General features: G+C 42.6%; 2 protein-coding genes across 3 annotated transcripts; one reads left to right on the top strand and one right to left on the bottom strand.

The window, feature by feature from the left end:
• Positions 1 to 683: 683 nt before the first annotated feature.
• rasl12 (RAS-like, family 12) lies at positions 684 to 5202 on the top strand. Its single transcript, XM_071400905.1, has 6 exons — positions 684 to 808; positions 1051 to 1169; positions 1570 to 1626; positions 1947 to 2020; positions 2282 to 2472; positions 4726 to 5202. Exons 2-6 carry the CDS (start codon positions 1058 to 1060, stop codon positions 5072 to 5074), a joined length of 783 nt encoding a protein of 260 aa, XP_071257006.1. The 5' UTR covers positions 684 to 808; positions 1051 to 1057; the 3' UTR covers positions 5075 to 5202.
• Positions 5203 to 6338: 1136 nt separating this feature from the next.
• LOC139575695 (uncharacterized) lies at positions 6339 to 11489 on the bottom strand. 2 transcript variants are annotated; one of them, XM_071400903.1, is made up of 6 exons: positions 11343 to 11489; positions 10446 to 10512; positions 9894 to 10289; positions 9341 to 9469; positions 8079 to 8169; positions 6339 to 7679 (listed from the first exon to the last, which is right to left on the bottom strand). In XM_071400903.1, the coding sequence occupies exons 2-6, from the start codon at positions 10483 to 10485 to the stop codon at positions 7277 to 7279; spliced, it is 1059 nt and encodes a 352-aa protein (XP_071257004.1). In that variant the 5' UTR covers positions 10486 to 10512; positions 11343 to 11489; the 3' UTR covers positions 6339 to 7276. The 2 variants fall into 2 exon arrangements, with proteins under 2 accessions (XP_071257004.1, XP_071257005.1); XM_071400904.1 differs by having other exon boundaries at positions 11339 to 11467.
• Between the last annotated feature and the right edge of the window lie 589 nt (positions 11490 to 12078).

Genomic DNA, 12078 nt, shown 5'->3' on the forward strand with positions numbered 1-12078 from the left:
GTTTACACACAAGGCTACATAATTACTCCTCTCTCTGTCCTCCACGCAAACCCCAATACAAACAGGGGCGCTCTTCCAACAGAGGCCAGAGACCACCTTTGCCACCAATGTAGAGAATGAGGAGGAAGTGGAGTTCTCATTCATTAAAGGGTAAAGGGGGAAACCAAGTCCAGTATGTCAAAAGGTACCTTTTCTTTGTTCTTTCTGTTCAAATATGTCAGATTTGAATCTATTACACAAGCAATTACTTTAACATGTGCAAAGTATTAACTGTGAAGTTATGTGATTATCTGTGAAGGAAAATATGCTGCATGAAGACAACAGAATCATTCACTCACTGGATGCAATCCAACCATCTCAACTGACATAACCATTTTATTGATGTCCTTGTTTCTTGTCAATGAAGTTAGTTGGAGATGAGAAAGGCCTACCTTACCAAATCATATCTGACTGCATGTAGAATAACTATGAGACCTCACCTCAGTTCCCTTAAATGGGGTTTGGCAGTAAATCATGTGCGTAAGCAGCAACATTCTTCAGCAAATGTTAACCGATTCGTCTACTTGACGCAAGGTCCTACCAGCTGCGCACGCACGGAGCAGCTCGGGATTCTTTCACCATCGAGTATGATATGAGCATCCTCATCATCAGACAGGATTTAAGAGCGCGTTCTAAAACTCGTTGGGATGTTTTTATTGCATTTGGATACATATGATTTTAAATGAAATACAGATTTTTTTTAACCACATCAAACCAACTAGCCGATTCACTTCTACCCCAGTCTTTAACTCTGAGAAAACCTTTTAAGGTAAGGTTATATTGAAACGTTATGGAAACGTTCAACGTGGGCGTTATTTGTGTTTCCTGCATAGTAGCCTATCATCCATATGCATTAATATTAGTGTTTATGATACCGTTATAAACATTTATATTATTTGGTTATGTTATGTTTTTTTTATTGTTAATAATATTCTGAATAATGCATGTAGGCACTGAATAAAGATCCTGTTACTTGGATCTGTTTTGATAACTTGTGTTCCTGGGTTTTAGTCTAAAGATGTCACTGATGTTTGGGAAAGCAAGGAGTTGTAACTTCTCTGCTATCCCTGAGGGGGGACAACCTGAGGTCAATGTGGTCGTCCTTGGAGTGAGGGGCTCAGGAAAATCAGGTGCCCCCCATCTTTTTCCCCTTTCTCCTTCATATGCTATTGGATTGATTTAGTGCTTATTGTTAAAACATTAGTGATGTTTAGGTTGGTTTCATATTGTGTTCTGCCACTTAATATACACTGAGTAAACCCAACATTAGGAACTTGCCTTGATTTGTCATCCCTAGTATTTGTAGTGGAGTAGATCCCAGTTTTGTTTACATTTTATTCCAGTTTCGATAGTCCCAGTTTTGATAGTTTGTTATTCATGAAAAGCAATCTACTCCTATCTGATATTTCATGGGAGTGTTTATATAAAAACAGGGTTCCCATGCCCCATTTGGGACACTAGATTGTGACAGACTGACAACAAAGAGCTGAATCTAAACAGGAAGTGAATGAGTCCCTTCTCTCTTTTCAGCGTTGACTGTCAAATTTCTCACCAAGCGCTTCATCAGTGAATATGACCCCAATCTAGGTAAGTTTCCATTTGTTACCTTCTGAAATAAAATGCAATTGTCAAGAAATGTCCTTGTTAAATAAATAATTTAGGGTCTGTCCTACCATCCCCTCTAGTACCATTTAGAATCACGCTGTGCATTGGGAATGCCTTTTATGGTAGGCTAGTATGGACATTAGAACACCTCTGTAATAGTTTGTGTACACTAACTATACAAGAATCGGCAGATGCACTTTCAGAGAAATGTACAATAAACTTGTTCATATTGACACATGAATGACTGTATTGTGATGTTGGGTCCATGTTGTGACCTCCATGTTGTGTTCACTGCCATCTAGAGGATACTTACTCTTCTGAGGACATGGTGGACCAACAGCCTGTCGTTGTGAAAGTTATGGACACAGCTGACCAGGTGGGAATAGTCTTTTTTGAAAGAGACAGAGGATGATAGTGAGGAAAGATAGAGTTTGTGTCAAAGGGCAGTAGGTCGGATTCAAACCTGAAGACGTGTGGGGCATTACCATTACAAGAGCCGGGCCACAATGACAGATTCTCTGTGCAAATGGATACCATTTGAAGATCTATTCGAAATAAATTGATACTTCTTCTAAAGCCTTTGCCACAAATTGTTTTGAAGTGATGACCTTTTCCCCTTGTCTGTCTCTACCGTCAGGATGGCCCAGTGAACTGTGAGCGCTACCTCTCGTGGGCCAGTGCCTTCCTTGTGGTCTACAGCATAGACAATAGACGGAGCTTTGAGGGCTGCCAACAGTACCTGGAGGCCGTCACCGTCCACACCAAGGCCCTGCAGCCCAAGACCCCCATTATACTGCTGGGCAACAAGCTGGACATGGAGAGATACAGGTGTGTAGCGAATTGGTGGGGTGGATGGAAGTCCGAGTGGGACTCAAACCTGCAACTACTCTTCTGTTAGTGTAATGCCTGAGACATTATACCAAGAGGTCCAAACGTCTTGATGAGATTCCGGTGTTATAGCTACCAAGTATTGCTGCAGGCGCTCAGAGCTCACTACTGGCTCATATCAGCATAGCCAGTAGCAGCAATACATACCACAGTAGTTACACATGGAGAGATACCGGTGCAGAAGTCTTGCATGCCAAGATGTCTGTTTAAGACTGTTAGAGACACAGCTGGTGGACATTTAAGAGACAGGTGCATTTAATTAGAAATAGGCTTTCTGTACATGCACACTTCTCAATATAACCCGGTTCATCCCCACCAAGGTGGACCTGCGATTCAAACCCACACCACAACGACATAACATACTCCAAAAGCCAAGGCATGTCTTGGTCCGGGCCGACAGTGCTTCCAGGAGGAGTGATGCCATTCGCAAAGTTCTGTTTTGGCCCATAACCTCTCAAGTAACAGCAAAGTGTTTTGCAGCTCTAGGCCTACTTCTGGTAATCATCTGAAAGCCTGAAATGAAACATCATGTCAGTCCTCCTCAATGTTAATGCGTTTGGGCCTCCCAAGTGGTGCAGTGGTCTAAAGCACTGCATCGCAGTGCTAGAGGCATCACTACAGATCCGGGTTCGTTCCCGGGCTGTGTCACAACTGGCCGTGATCGGGAGTCCCATAGGGCGGTGCACAATTGGCCCAGGGTTGTCCGGGTTAGGGGAGGGTTTGGCCGGAGGGGCTTTATTTGGCTGCATGTGTGGCAACCCAAGCCCTCTTAGCTGGTGTTTATGGAAAGACTCATGTTTATTGAAGCACTTCCAGTAAAGTTGATTCATGGCAAGACTCCAACCACTTATATTTGTCTCCCAGTGTAAGAAGTCTTCATCTTGCTATATTTAACCAAAACATATAACGTACATAAATGTATGAAGCAATAATGTCCAGCAGACTTATAGCCACTCCAACACACCTTCTTTTCTTCTAGGTGTAAGACGTTGTCATGTTGCTAGTAACAAGGCATGATGTGTAATTAACCTTTTTTGTGGAACAACATTTCTTTGGTTCCATCAGGTGATGTCCTGACAACAGATAGACAGAAATGTTCTTGCAACGTTGCCCATGAAACTTGTCCCCAACCGGCTAAGGGGGCGAAGGTCGAGTCATGTGTCCTCCGAAACATGACTCGCCAAACCGCGCTTCTTAACACCCGCCCACTTAACCTGGAAGCCAGCTGCACCAATGTGTCGGAGGAAACACTGTTCAACTGACAACCATTGTCAGCTTACAGGCACCCGGCCTGCCACAAGGAGTCGCTAGAGCACAATGAGCCAAATAAAGCCCCCCCGGCCAAACCCTCCCCTAACCCGGACGACGCCGTGCCAATTGTGCACCGCCCTATGGGACTCCCGATCACGGCCTGTTGTGACACAGCCCGGGAACGAACCCGGATCTGTAGTGATGCCTTAGACCACTGCACCACTTGGGAGGCGAAAACATCAATATATTATGTTTGGAGAATATGACAACCATGTTCTGTGTATGTTTGATGGGACGTTGATGGAATATTCTCTTAACGCTCAGAAAACTGGACACATGAATGTTCTTGCAATGTTCCCATGAAACGTGTCTAGAACATCAATATATTATGTTCGGAGAATATGGCAACCATGTTCTGTGTATGTTTGGTGGGACATCGATGGAATTTTCTCCAAACCCACAGAAAACTGGACACATACATGTAAATGTTCTTGCAACGTTCCCATGAAACATGTCTAGAAAATGTATATCTTAAGTTGTGAGAACATGGTCACCGAGTTTTGGGTAAGTTATATTTGAATGGAATAATCTCTTGGAACATTCCTATGAAAACGTTAGTTTATGACCTAATGAGACTTTTAAGGGAACGCTCTCTAAAGTTGTGGGAAAGTTTGTTGTTAGCTAAGGATGTAGGGTGTGTGATTGACTAATGATATGTGCAAAGTTGGCACATTATAGTACTGATTATAGTGGTCAGTGTGTTTTGGAGCTGTTTAAACTAAAGGGCTTCTGTTTTCTCTCTCCCTCTCTCTCTCCTGTTTTGTCTTTCTCTCTCTCCCCCTCTCTCTCATTCTCTCTGTTATCACCTCTCTCACTCACTCCTTATCTCTCTCTCTCTCTCCTCACTCCCCATCACCCTGTCTCTCCCACTCTGTCTTTCAGGCAGGTGAGTAAGTTGGAAGGCTCGGCCCTCGCCTCCCGTTTCGGCTGCCTGTTCTTCGAGGTGTCTGCTTGCCTGGACTTCCTGTCTGTCCAGCGGGTCTTCCATGAAGCCGTGAGGGAGGCCAGGCAGGCGGGCGGCAAAAGGAGCCCCCCGTTACGCCCCCTTTACATCAGTGAGGATAACAAGCCATTGTTCAGCCTCGCCACCGTGCCCCCGTTCACCACCCCCTGCTACAAGGAGCTCCCAGTGCCCACCACCGCCAAGCTGGTGACGGTCAAGTCGTCGCGGGCACAGAGCAAACGGCGGGCACCCACGCTGACGCTGCTCAAGGGCTTCAAGATCTTCTGATGAGTCGATGGAGAATGAGACCAGACTTAAAGACTGGAAATTTGAGACTTGTCTCAAACTTGTGCTCAAAGACTTGAGACTTATGCTCAAACCTTGAGACTTAACTTGGACTTGTGCCAGAGACTTGAGACTTAACTTGGACTTGTGCTCAGACTTAACTTGGACTTGTGCTCAGAGATTTGAGACTTGACTCTGAGTGTCTCATGCTCGAAGACTTGAGACTCAACCTGGACTTTCCTAAAGTGACTTATTGACAAGTCTGCCATAGTGGCTTACAACTTGGACAAGTGAGAGAACTGTGAAATAGGTTATGAGAGACAATGGACTGTGTCAAATGTGAAAAGCAGAACAAAATGGAGACAGAATAACATACAACCAAGCCATCAACATACTGTATGCAGCAGAAGCTGTCATGGTGGATATCACCATCACTAAGTTGGAGCGTGTACCAAAACGTCATGATGACTTACTGCACCTTCAAGTGAAGAGAAGGAACAGTAATTATCAGAGCTCCTTGAGAGATGGACAGTAATGGACTGGTGTTTAAACTGTCATTGTGAATGTTGAATTTATATTGCCAAAGTTTTCAAAGTTTGTCTTGAAGTCAGTTACTGGGACAAAGTTATGTTAGTTGCCAAATGTATTGTGGTGATTGGAGTGCTTGTGATGGTATGTTCACTGTAGTGTAGATTGATAACACTATGCACATGTATTTTTATATACATTTTAATAAGCTTTAAAGGAAAACTAATTTGATCGAATGAAGACATATTTTGTTAATGTAGAGACATGTTTTAAGTTATTTGATGTTGTAACACAAAGTAGCAATTCAATCTTTGAGTTAAAGGCCCAGTGCAGTCAAAATTCAGTTTTTCTGTGTTTTATATTATATTGTATAACAGTTGATGGAACTAACACTCTAAAAGTGTGAAAAAATGTGATCAGTGTTATTTCCTGATAGTTGCTGGTTTCTAATCAGCAGGTTTGCATGGCCGGGAGTTTTGACTTTCCATGGTGACATGCACCAATTTTAATGGAAATCTATTACAGTAAGGTACTTAATTGCTCCCCAGTAATGATTTGATATTGATATCAAAACAACTGCATTGGGGCTTTAACTTCATATATACATCGTTTTCACGAGTTGTGGGCGCCCTCCTCAGGCTCATCAGTGTAACAACTGTTGCATTTTTTGTAACTTAAAACACATTTTTATACTATTGTATGCTAATGCCATCCCAACCAAAATTACAAAACACAACTATTTTGATATGAACAGTTTTATTTCCTTATTGTAAATACTACAATTGGTGGAATGCTTTTATAACACAATGAAAATCTATCTTACATATGGAGAGGTGGTATGATGACAAAAGTTAACCCACTGAATTCTGTTTTCTGTCCAAAACATCTATATGTGAATACTCTCTCACAAGAGCTTTCCACTATACTCACAGCAAGATAATTCGAGTTTGGATTATATTAGGATCCCCATTAGCTGATGCCATGACGTCGGCTAATCTTCCTGGTGTCCAGCATTATAACTAAAAAGACTTTACAAATAGAATTACAAAAGAGATGTATAAAGAGAAGTTTGATCTTCCAATCTTAATGTTATCTCAGACCATGTTTAGTTGCCTTTTAGTGTTTCCCAAGTAGACTACATTTGAATAGCTTATGACACATGGTTTATACGTGTTCCTACATACTGTCAAGTGACATAGGAAAACTTTTCACTGCACTATAAACAACACGTTGCACTTCTTCATGACCAAAAAACAACATTTACAAACTATTTGGTATCTCAAATAGTTGGTTGCGATGTTTCGACGGCCAGCAATGTTTACAGTAGATGTATATTCCAAAGTACTTGTGAATGATGACTGTGATACTGCACATCTTGTACACAGCATTATTTGTAGTAGTTGTATACCCTTTTCACACTACTGAGCCAAGTCAAGCTGTACTGCGCTGGCATGGTTACGCATCCACCAATAAAATATCTGAGCCAGCACAGTACGGTCTGGCTCAGCAAAGTAGTGTAAAAAGGGCATTACAGTAATTAAACAGACAGTGGTTGTTTAAGTTACAGGTTAAAATAAAACAACTTAAAATGACAGTTATGCCTAAGTAAATAGGAGTTTCTGTTCTGCCTCTGCAGAGGAGCAGTACTGAGAAACGTGGCTGTTGTATCTCTCTCATTCATCCCTCTACCACCACTCCCTCCGCTGTCTCCTCTTTCTCTACCTCCTCCACCACCTCTTCTTTCTCTACCTCAACCACCTCCTCTTTCTCTACCTCCGCCAACACCTTCACTTCCCCCTCAGGCTCGGGGTACAGGCTGGACACGTTCCCGTCATTCCAGGTCACCACAATGTCCCCTGGTTTGAGACCCTCTACCTCCCCGTTGTCCTGGAGGGGCTTGGCCTGGCTCACTGGGATCTCAGATTGGCTCATACTGACCTGGACAGAGGCGCTGTTGACGGGTTTGACCTCTGAGTTAGTTCTTTGACCTCTGACTTCCGGGACGATGACCAGTAGTTCTTCCGCCTCCGGCTTCATGGCCAGAGCCGCCGCCTTGTACTTGGCTATCTTATTCCTGTTTCTGTGTGGAGGATGATGGGAAATGTAGTCACTGTGGTGTAAATAAAGATGGCCAGACCAGCATGCACAAATATGGCGATTGCTTTTGTTTTCTTCCATAACAGGTCCTGTATTTAGGTTCCACAGAGCCTTTGGTTGCATCCCAAATGGAACCGTATTCCCTACATAGTGCACTACTTTTGACCAGGGGCCATAATGCTAGGGTGTTATTTGGGATGAACACTTTGTTTGGATCATTTATTGTTGTTGACCAGAAGTATCTTCACCACACCATGTTTCATAATTGAAGACACATGGGATATTTCTTGTTTAGAATTACAGTGTGTCACATTAGTATTTTTGAGTTGAGTAGGTAGACATTAGTCTACTTAAGTTGAGTAAGTGTCAGATAGGGGCTTACTTGTTCGCCATGGAGCCCATTCCCAGAAGCAGACAGCCCAGCAGAAGGGCAGCGAAGGACAGAGACAGCATCGCAAACTTCCAGGGAGTTGCTGTGACGACAAGAACACACAGTTGTAACTGCGGAAAATCTTCCCACCGTTATAACCCCACAGGAAATTTCAGAGGTGATCAAAGACAAAACATTGGAACTTGGACCAAGTGTGCACTTAACAGCTTTTTTTTTTACAGACTTGGAGCCTTGGCGGGAATAAAAGTTTACTACCATGTAAATCTGACTAAGAGAAAAAGTACTTCACTATAACCAATCCTTTTATGGAGGCTTTGGGATCAGATCACATAAATGATACCACCAGCACTACAGTGCCATGAAAAGAGAAAACTGATTAACTGAGTATATATTGTAAGAACAAACTGCTCAGTAGGATAACGTAATGGAGCTAGATAACGCAATGGAGCTGAATAACATAATGGAGCTGGATAACGTAATGGAGCTGGATAACGTAATTGTCACGCCCTGACCATAGAGAGCCTTTTTATTCTCTATTTTGGTTAGGTCTGGGTGTGACAAGGGTGGGTAATCTAGGGTGTTTATTTCTATGTTGGCCTGGTATGGTTCCCAATCAGAGGCAGCTGTTTATCGTTGTCTCTGATTGGGGATCATATTTAGGCAGCCATTTCCCCACTGTGTTTAATGTGATCTTGTTTATGTGTAGTTGCCTGTGAGCACTTTGTTTACTTCACGTTTCGTTCGTTCTTTATTGTTTTTGTGCGTTTCATCCAATAAACATGTGGAACCCATATCACGCTGCGCTTTGGTCCGAATGTTATTACGATGATCGTGACAGTAATGGAGCTGAATAACATAATGGAGCTGAATAACATAACGGAGCTGGATAACGTAATGGAGCTGAATAACATAATGGAGCTGGATAACCTAATGGAGCTGAATAACGTAATGGAGCTGAATAACATAATGGAGCTGTCATAACAAATAGCCTACTTAAGAACAATCCAATCATATCTATTTTACTTGTAATTTCCCAAACAATGGCCATGGATCAGTTCGCTACCCTGAAACAACATTAACCTAATACAACACTAATAATACCCTTTTCACACTATCATGCCAACCTTATCTGTACTGTGCTGGCTTGGCTATTTTCCTTCCTCATTGTCCTTTCCAGCAAGGCACAGAACAGCTTAGCTCAGTTTGGCTCAGCTCGGTAGTGGGAAAAAGGTACAATAAGGAGCAGCACTTACGGTCCTCAGTGCGATAGAACCATCTGAGGAATTCTTTCTGTTCATCGGTCATACCAGGAGGCCCCGCTTTCTGCTCTTCCGCAGGTTTCACCTCAAACTCATCGGGATCGCGCGATGCCCTTTTGGATCCTGCAGGTGCCAATACAAATATAGAAACACATGTTGCATCACCATCCCCTGTGTTAGTTTTTATGCGGACAAAATGGTGGCCACAATGGCACCATGTGGCCAAGGTGGACTGAGGGACTATTGTGGAAGGACATTGAGTTAATATCTTCTAGCCTAGGTTTGAGAGGCCCATACTGTATCAATTCACGCAAAGCCCCAATCTAACAACTGCTAAATTGTGATGAAGTTAATCATTCAAAAGGAGATGAAAATGTTACATTATTTTCAACATCTTGAGTGCTTATTTGGCTCATTCTAGAGCTTCACTCATGTAAGTCAATGTACACAAAGATCCAATTTCATGCCATGAGGATTTGTTACAGTCAGTGAATTTAAATGTAAATTAAGCGATTAAAAAACTATTGAAGCAACAACAATCACTTACTGAGCCTCCCCTGGCATATATCCCCTTCATCCAGAGACCTCCACTTGGTCTGCTTGCTCCTGTGGGACAGCATCAGTCGTTTCCCGTCTGTGGAGAGCTCCAGAGAACTGTTCTGACTGATCAGCCTGTTCAACTCACACCCCCACCGCAGCCCCCCATCACCCCTGTGTCCCCCATCCTCTACCCCCTCACAGGGTACAGTCTGGACGGGGTGAGAGTGGTGGGCCGACAGGCACCTGGAGGTCCCCACACACTCCAGGAGACTCTGGTCCCTCCAGATCCACTGCTGGAGAACTGAGTCCAGGTTGCATTTCTTCAGCTGAACCAGGCCCGTCTTGGGGAAGTCCTCCAAGCACAGGCTGTGGAGGGTGTTGTGGATCATGAAGCTACTTACCCCTGGAAGTGCAGTATAGTGGACAGGCATTGTAGTGAGCGTAGTGTTATGACAAATCAAAAACATGCTTCCACTTGTTGTTGTGGTTTTATGGCAAAATGAATCAGGGGATTTTTGATGTTTCAGAGAAAGGTGTACGTGTGAAGGGATAGCATTACCTGGCAAGAGGAGACAGAGTTTGATCCACACACGAAGCATGTCTGAAGTGTATGAAATCTGCAATGACTGTTGACATAAATCAGAATGACAATGTATTCCCTTAGTCAAGAATACAAGATCAACACTTACACATAATAATAATCATAGTTATGTAACTTTTATTATGGCTTGGTTCACATTAGAAAGTTGTATGGTAGTATTCCTGGGATGGTAGTATCCAGCACACATTTTTCCTGGGCTTCTCAACCGTCAAAAACAAAGCATTAGTCTGCGTTGAATTAGTGGACCAAAGGGAAACATACACATCCACCTTATAAACGGAGAGTTTATCCAAAGCACTGCCTTCTTTGTGCCGCAATTCCATCTCTACACTCAAAACAACGTTGAAAGTATGTAGAGGCATTGCACCTTGCTAATTCCATTACGTACATGTATATTCCATTATGTACTGTACTAGTATGTATTAAGCTACAATATTTGGTCCTGAAGAGAAATACTCATCATCAAGTAAACTATTTAGAAAAGTTGTCCATCATTGCACTTTTATGGCTGATAGCGAGGCGCCAATAAAATGTTAGAGGTTAAATCGAAACATACTCCTATCCCATAAACAAATTCAAATGTAAATGTAGATAATCTAATGGTTGACTCTCTGTGTGTACAGTACACATCAAAAGCTGATGGTTATCAATCTTATTACCCCAATTATCCTATTAATTATGATCCAAACATCCTATCAATAAAAGTTGCTATAAGCGTTAACAATCCAAATAAAAAAGTACACACTACAAGTCCTCCTAACCAATGGCTATATATCATTCATTTAAAAGTAAAACAATTAATGTACCAATTGCAGACAGTAGCTTTAAAGTAATGAAAACAATTTACTCACTTACCAGGGGCTGTTTCTCTCACAGCCTGACTCGGAGAAGGGAGGTAGTGCAGTAGGGAACATGATTCTACCTGTTGAACATACACAACGCAGAGGAGAGGCTTTCCAAAGTGCATGTGGGAGGAGATTGGTTCATTGAGTCTCTTGATTATGGTTATATGGGTCTGTAAATGTTCCCTTTATAGCTGGGGATATGGGGACTTTTTATGTGGTGCAACGTGTTCTTCATTTATTAAAGAATGCATAGTCTGGAAGTAGTTGGGAATGTTATTGCTAGAGAGACATTTTGAGACAGGTGAAACAGCCTCCTTATAGTGGTGGCAGTCTTTTCTTTCTCAATGATAAGAAGTTGTGAATGCTTCATTAGGCTACTGTAAACTACTGCCTAGTGCGCTGCACCATAACTGGGCCTACTTCATTACAATCTTCTCCTAACTCAATGGAATGGAATCGATCCTGTGCTCAAGCTTTTAAACTCTACATTGGGGGGGGGGCATTATCCTTGCATCGACAAGGTCAGTGGCCAGGGTTGCTTGGTTACTGTTTAGTTAGCCTTGCTGGGACCTTGCCATTGCAGTTTGTAGACATGGGAGGAAAACAGTCTGTGTTTGGTCAAACATCTGGCACATGTGGAACTGTCGTGATATATGTCTGTTAAACAAGAGACTTAAAATGATTTTTATTTCTTTATGGCAAGTATGTTGTACAGTTAAAGGTAAATGACCTCCAGGTCATCTACC

The sequence above is a fragment of the Salvelinus alpinus genome, chromosome 5, assembly GCF_045679555.1.
Source record: "Salvelinus alpinus chromosome 5, SLU_Salpinus.1, whole genome shotgun sequence".
NCBI lineage: Eukaryota > Metazoa > Chordata > Actinopteri > Salmoniformes > Salmonidae > Salvelinus > Salvelinus alpinus.

What these genes read in the sequence shown, in the direction of transcription:
- LOC139575695 (XM_071400903.1), bottom strand. Translation starts at nt 10,485, where the DNA reads ATGCTTCGTGTGTGGATCAAACTCTGTCTCCTCTTGCCAG. An exon ending in ACTCTGTCTCCTCTTGCCAG is followed by an intron (nt 10,290 to 10,445) that starts GTAATGCTATCC and finishes CTGCACTTCCAG; the next exon opens with GGGTAAGTAGCTTCATGATC. An exon ending in GTTCTATCGCACTGAGGACC is followed by an intron (nt 8,170 to 9,340) that starts GTAAGTGCTGCT and finishes TTGTCGTCACAG; the next exon opens with CAACTCCCTGGAAGTTTGCG.
- rasl12 (XM_071400905.1), top strand. Translation starts at nt 1,058, where the DNA reads ATGTCACTGATGTTTGGGAAAGCAAGGAGTTGTAACTTCTCTGCTATC. An exon ending in GAGGGGCTCAGGAAAATCAG is followed by an intron (nt 1,170 to 1,569) that starts GTGCCCCCCATC and finishes CTCTCTTTTCAG; the next exon opens with CGTTGACTGTCAAATTTCTC. An exon ending in TGAATATGACCCCAATCTAG is followed by an intron (nt 1,627 to 1,946) that starts GTAAGTTTCCAT and finishes ACTGCCATCTAG; the next exon opens with AGGATACTTACTCTTCTGAG.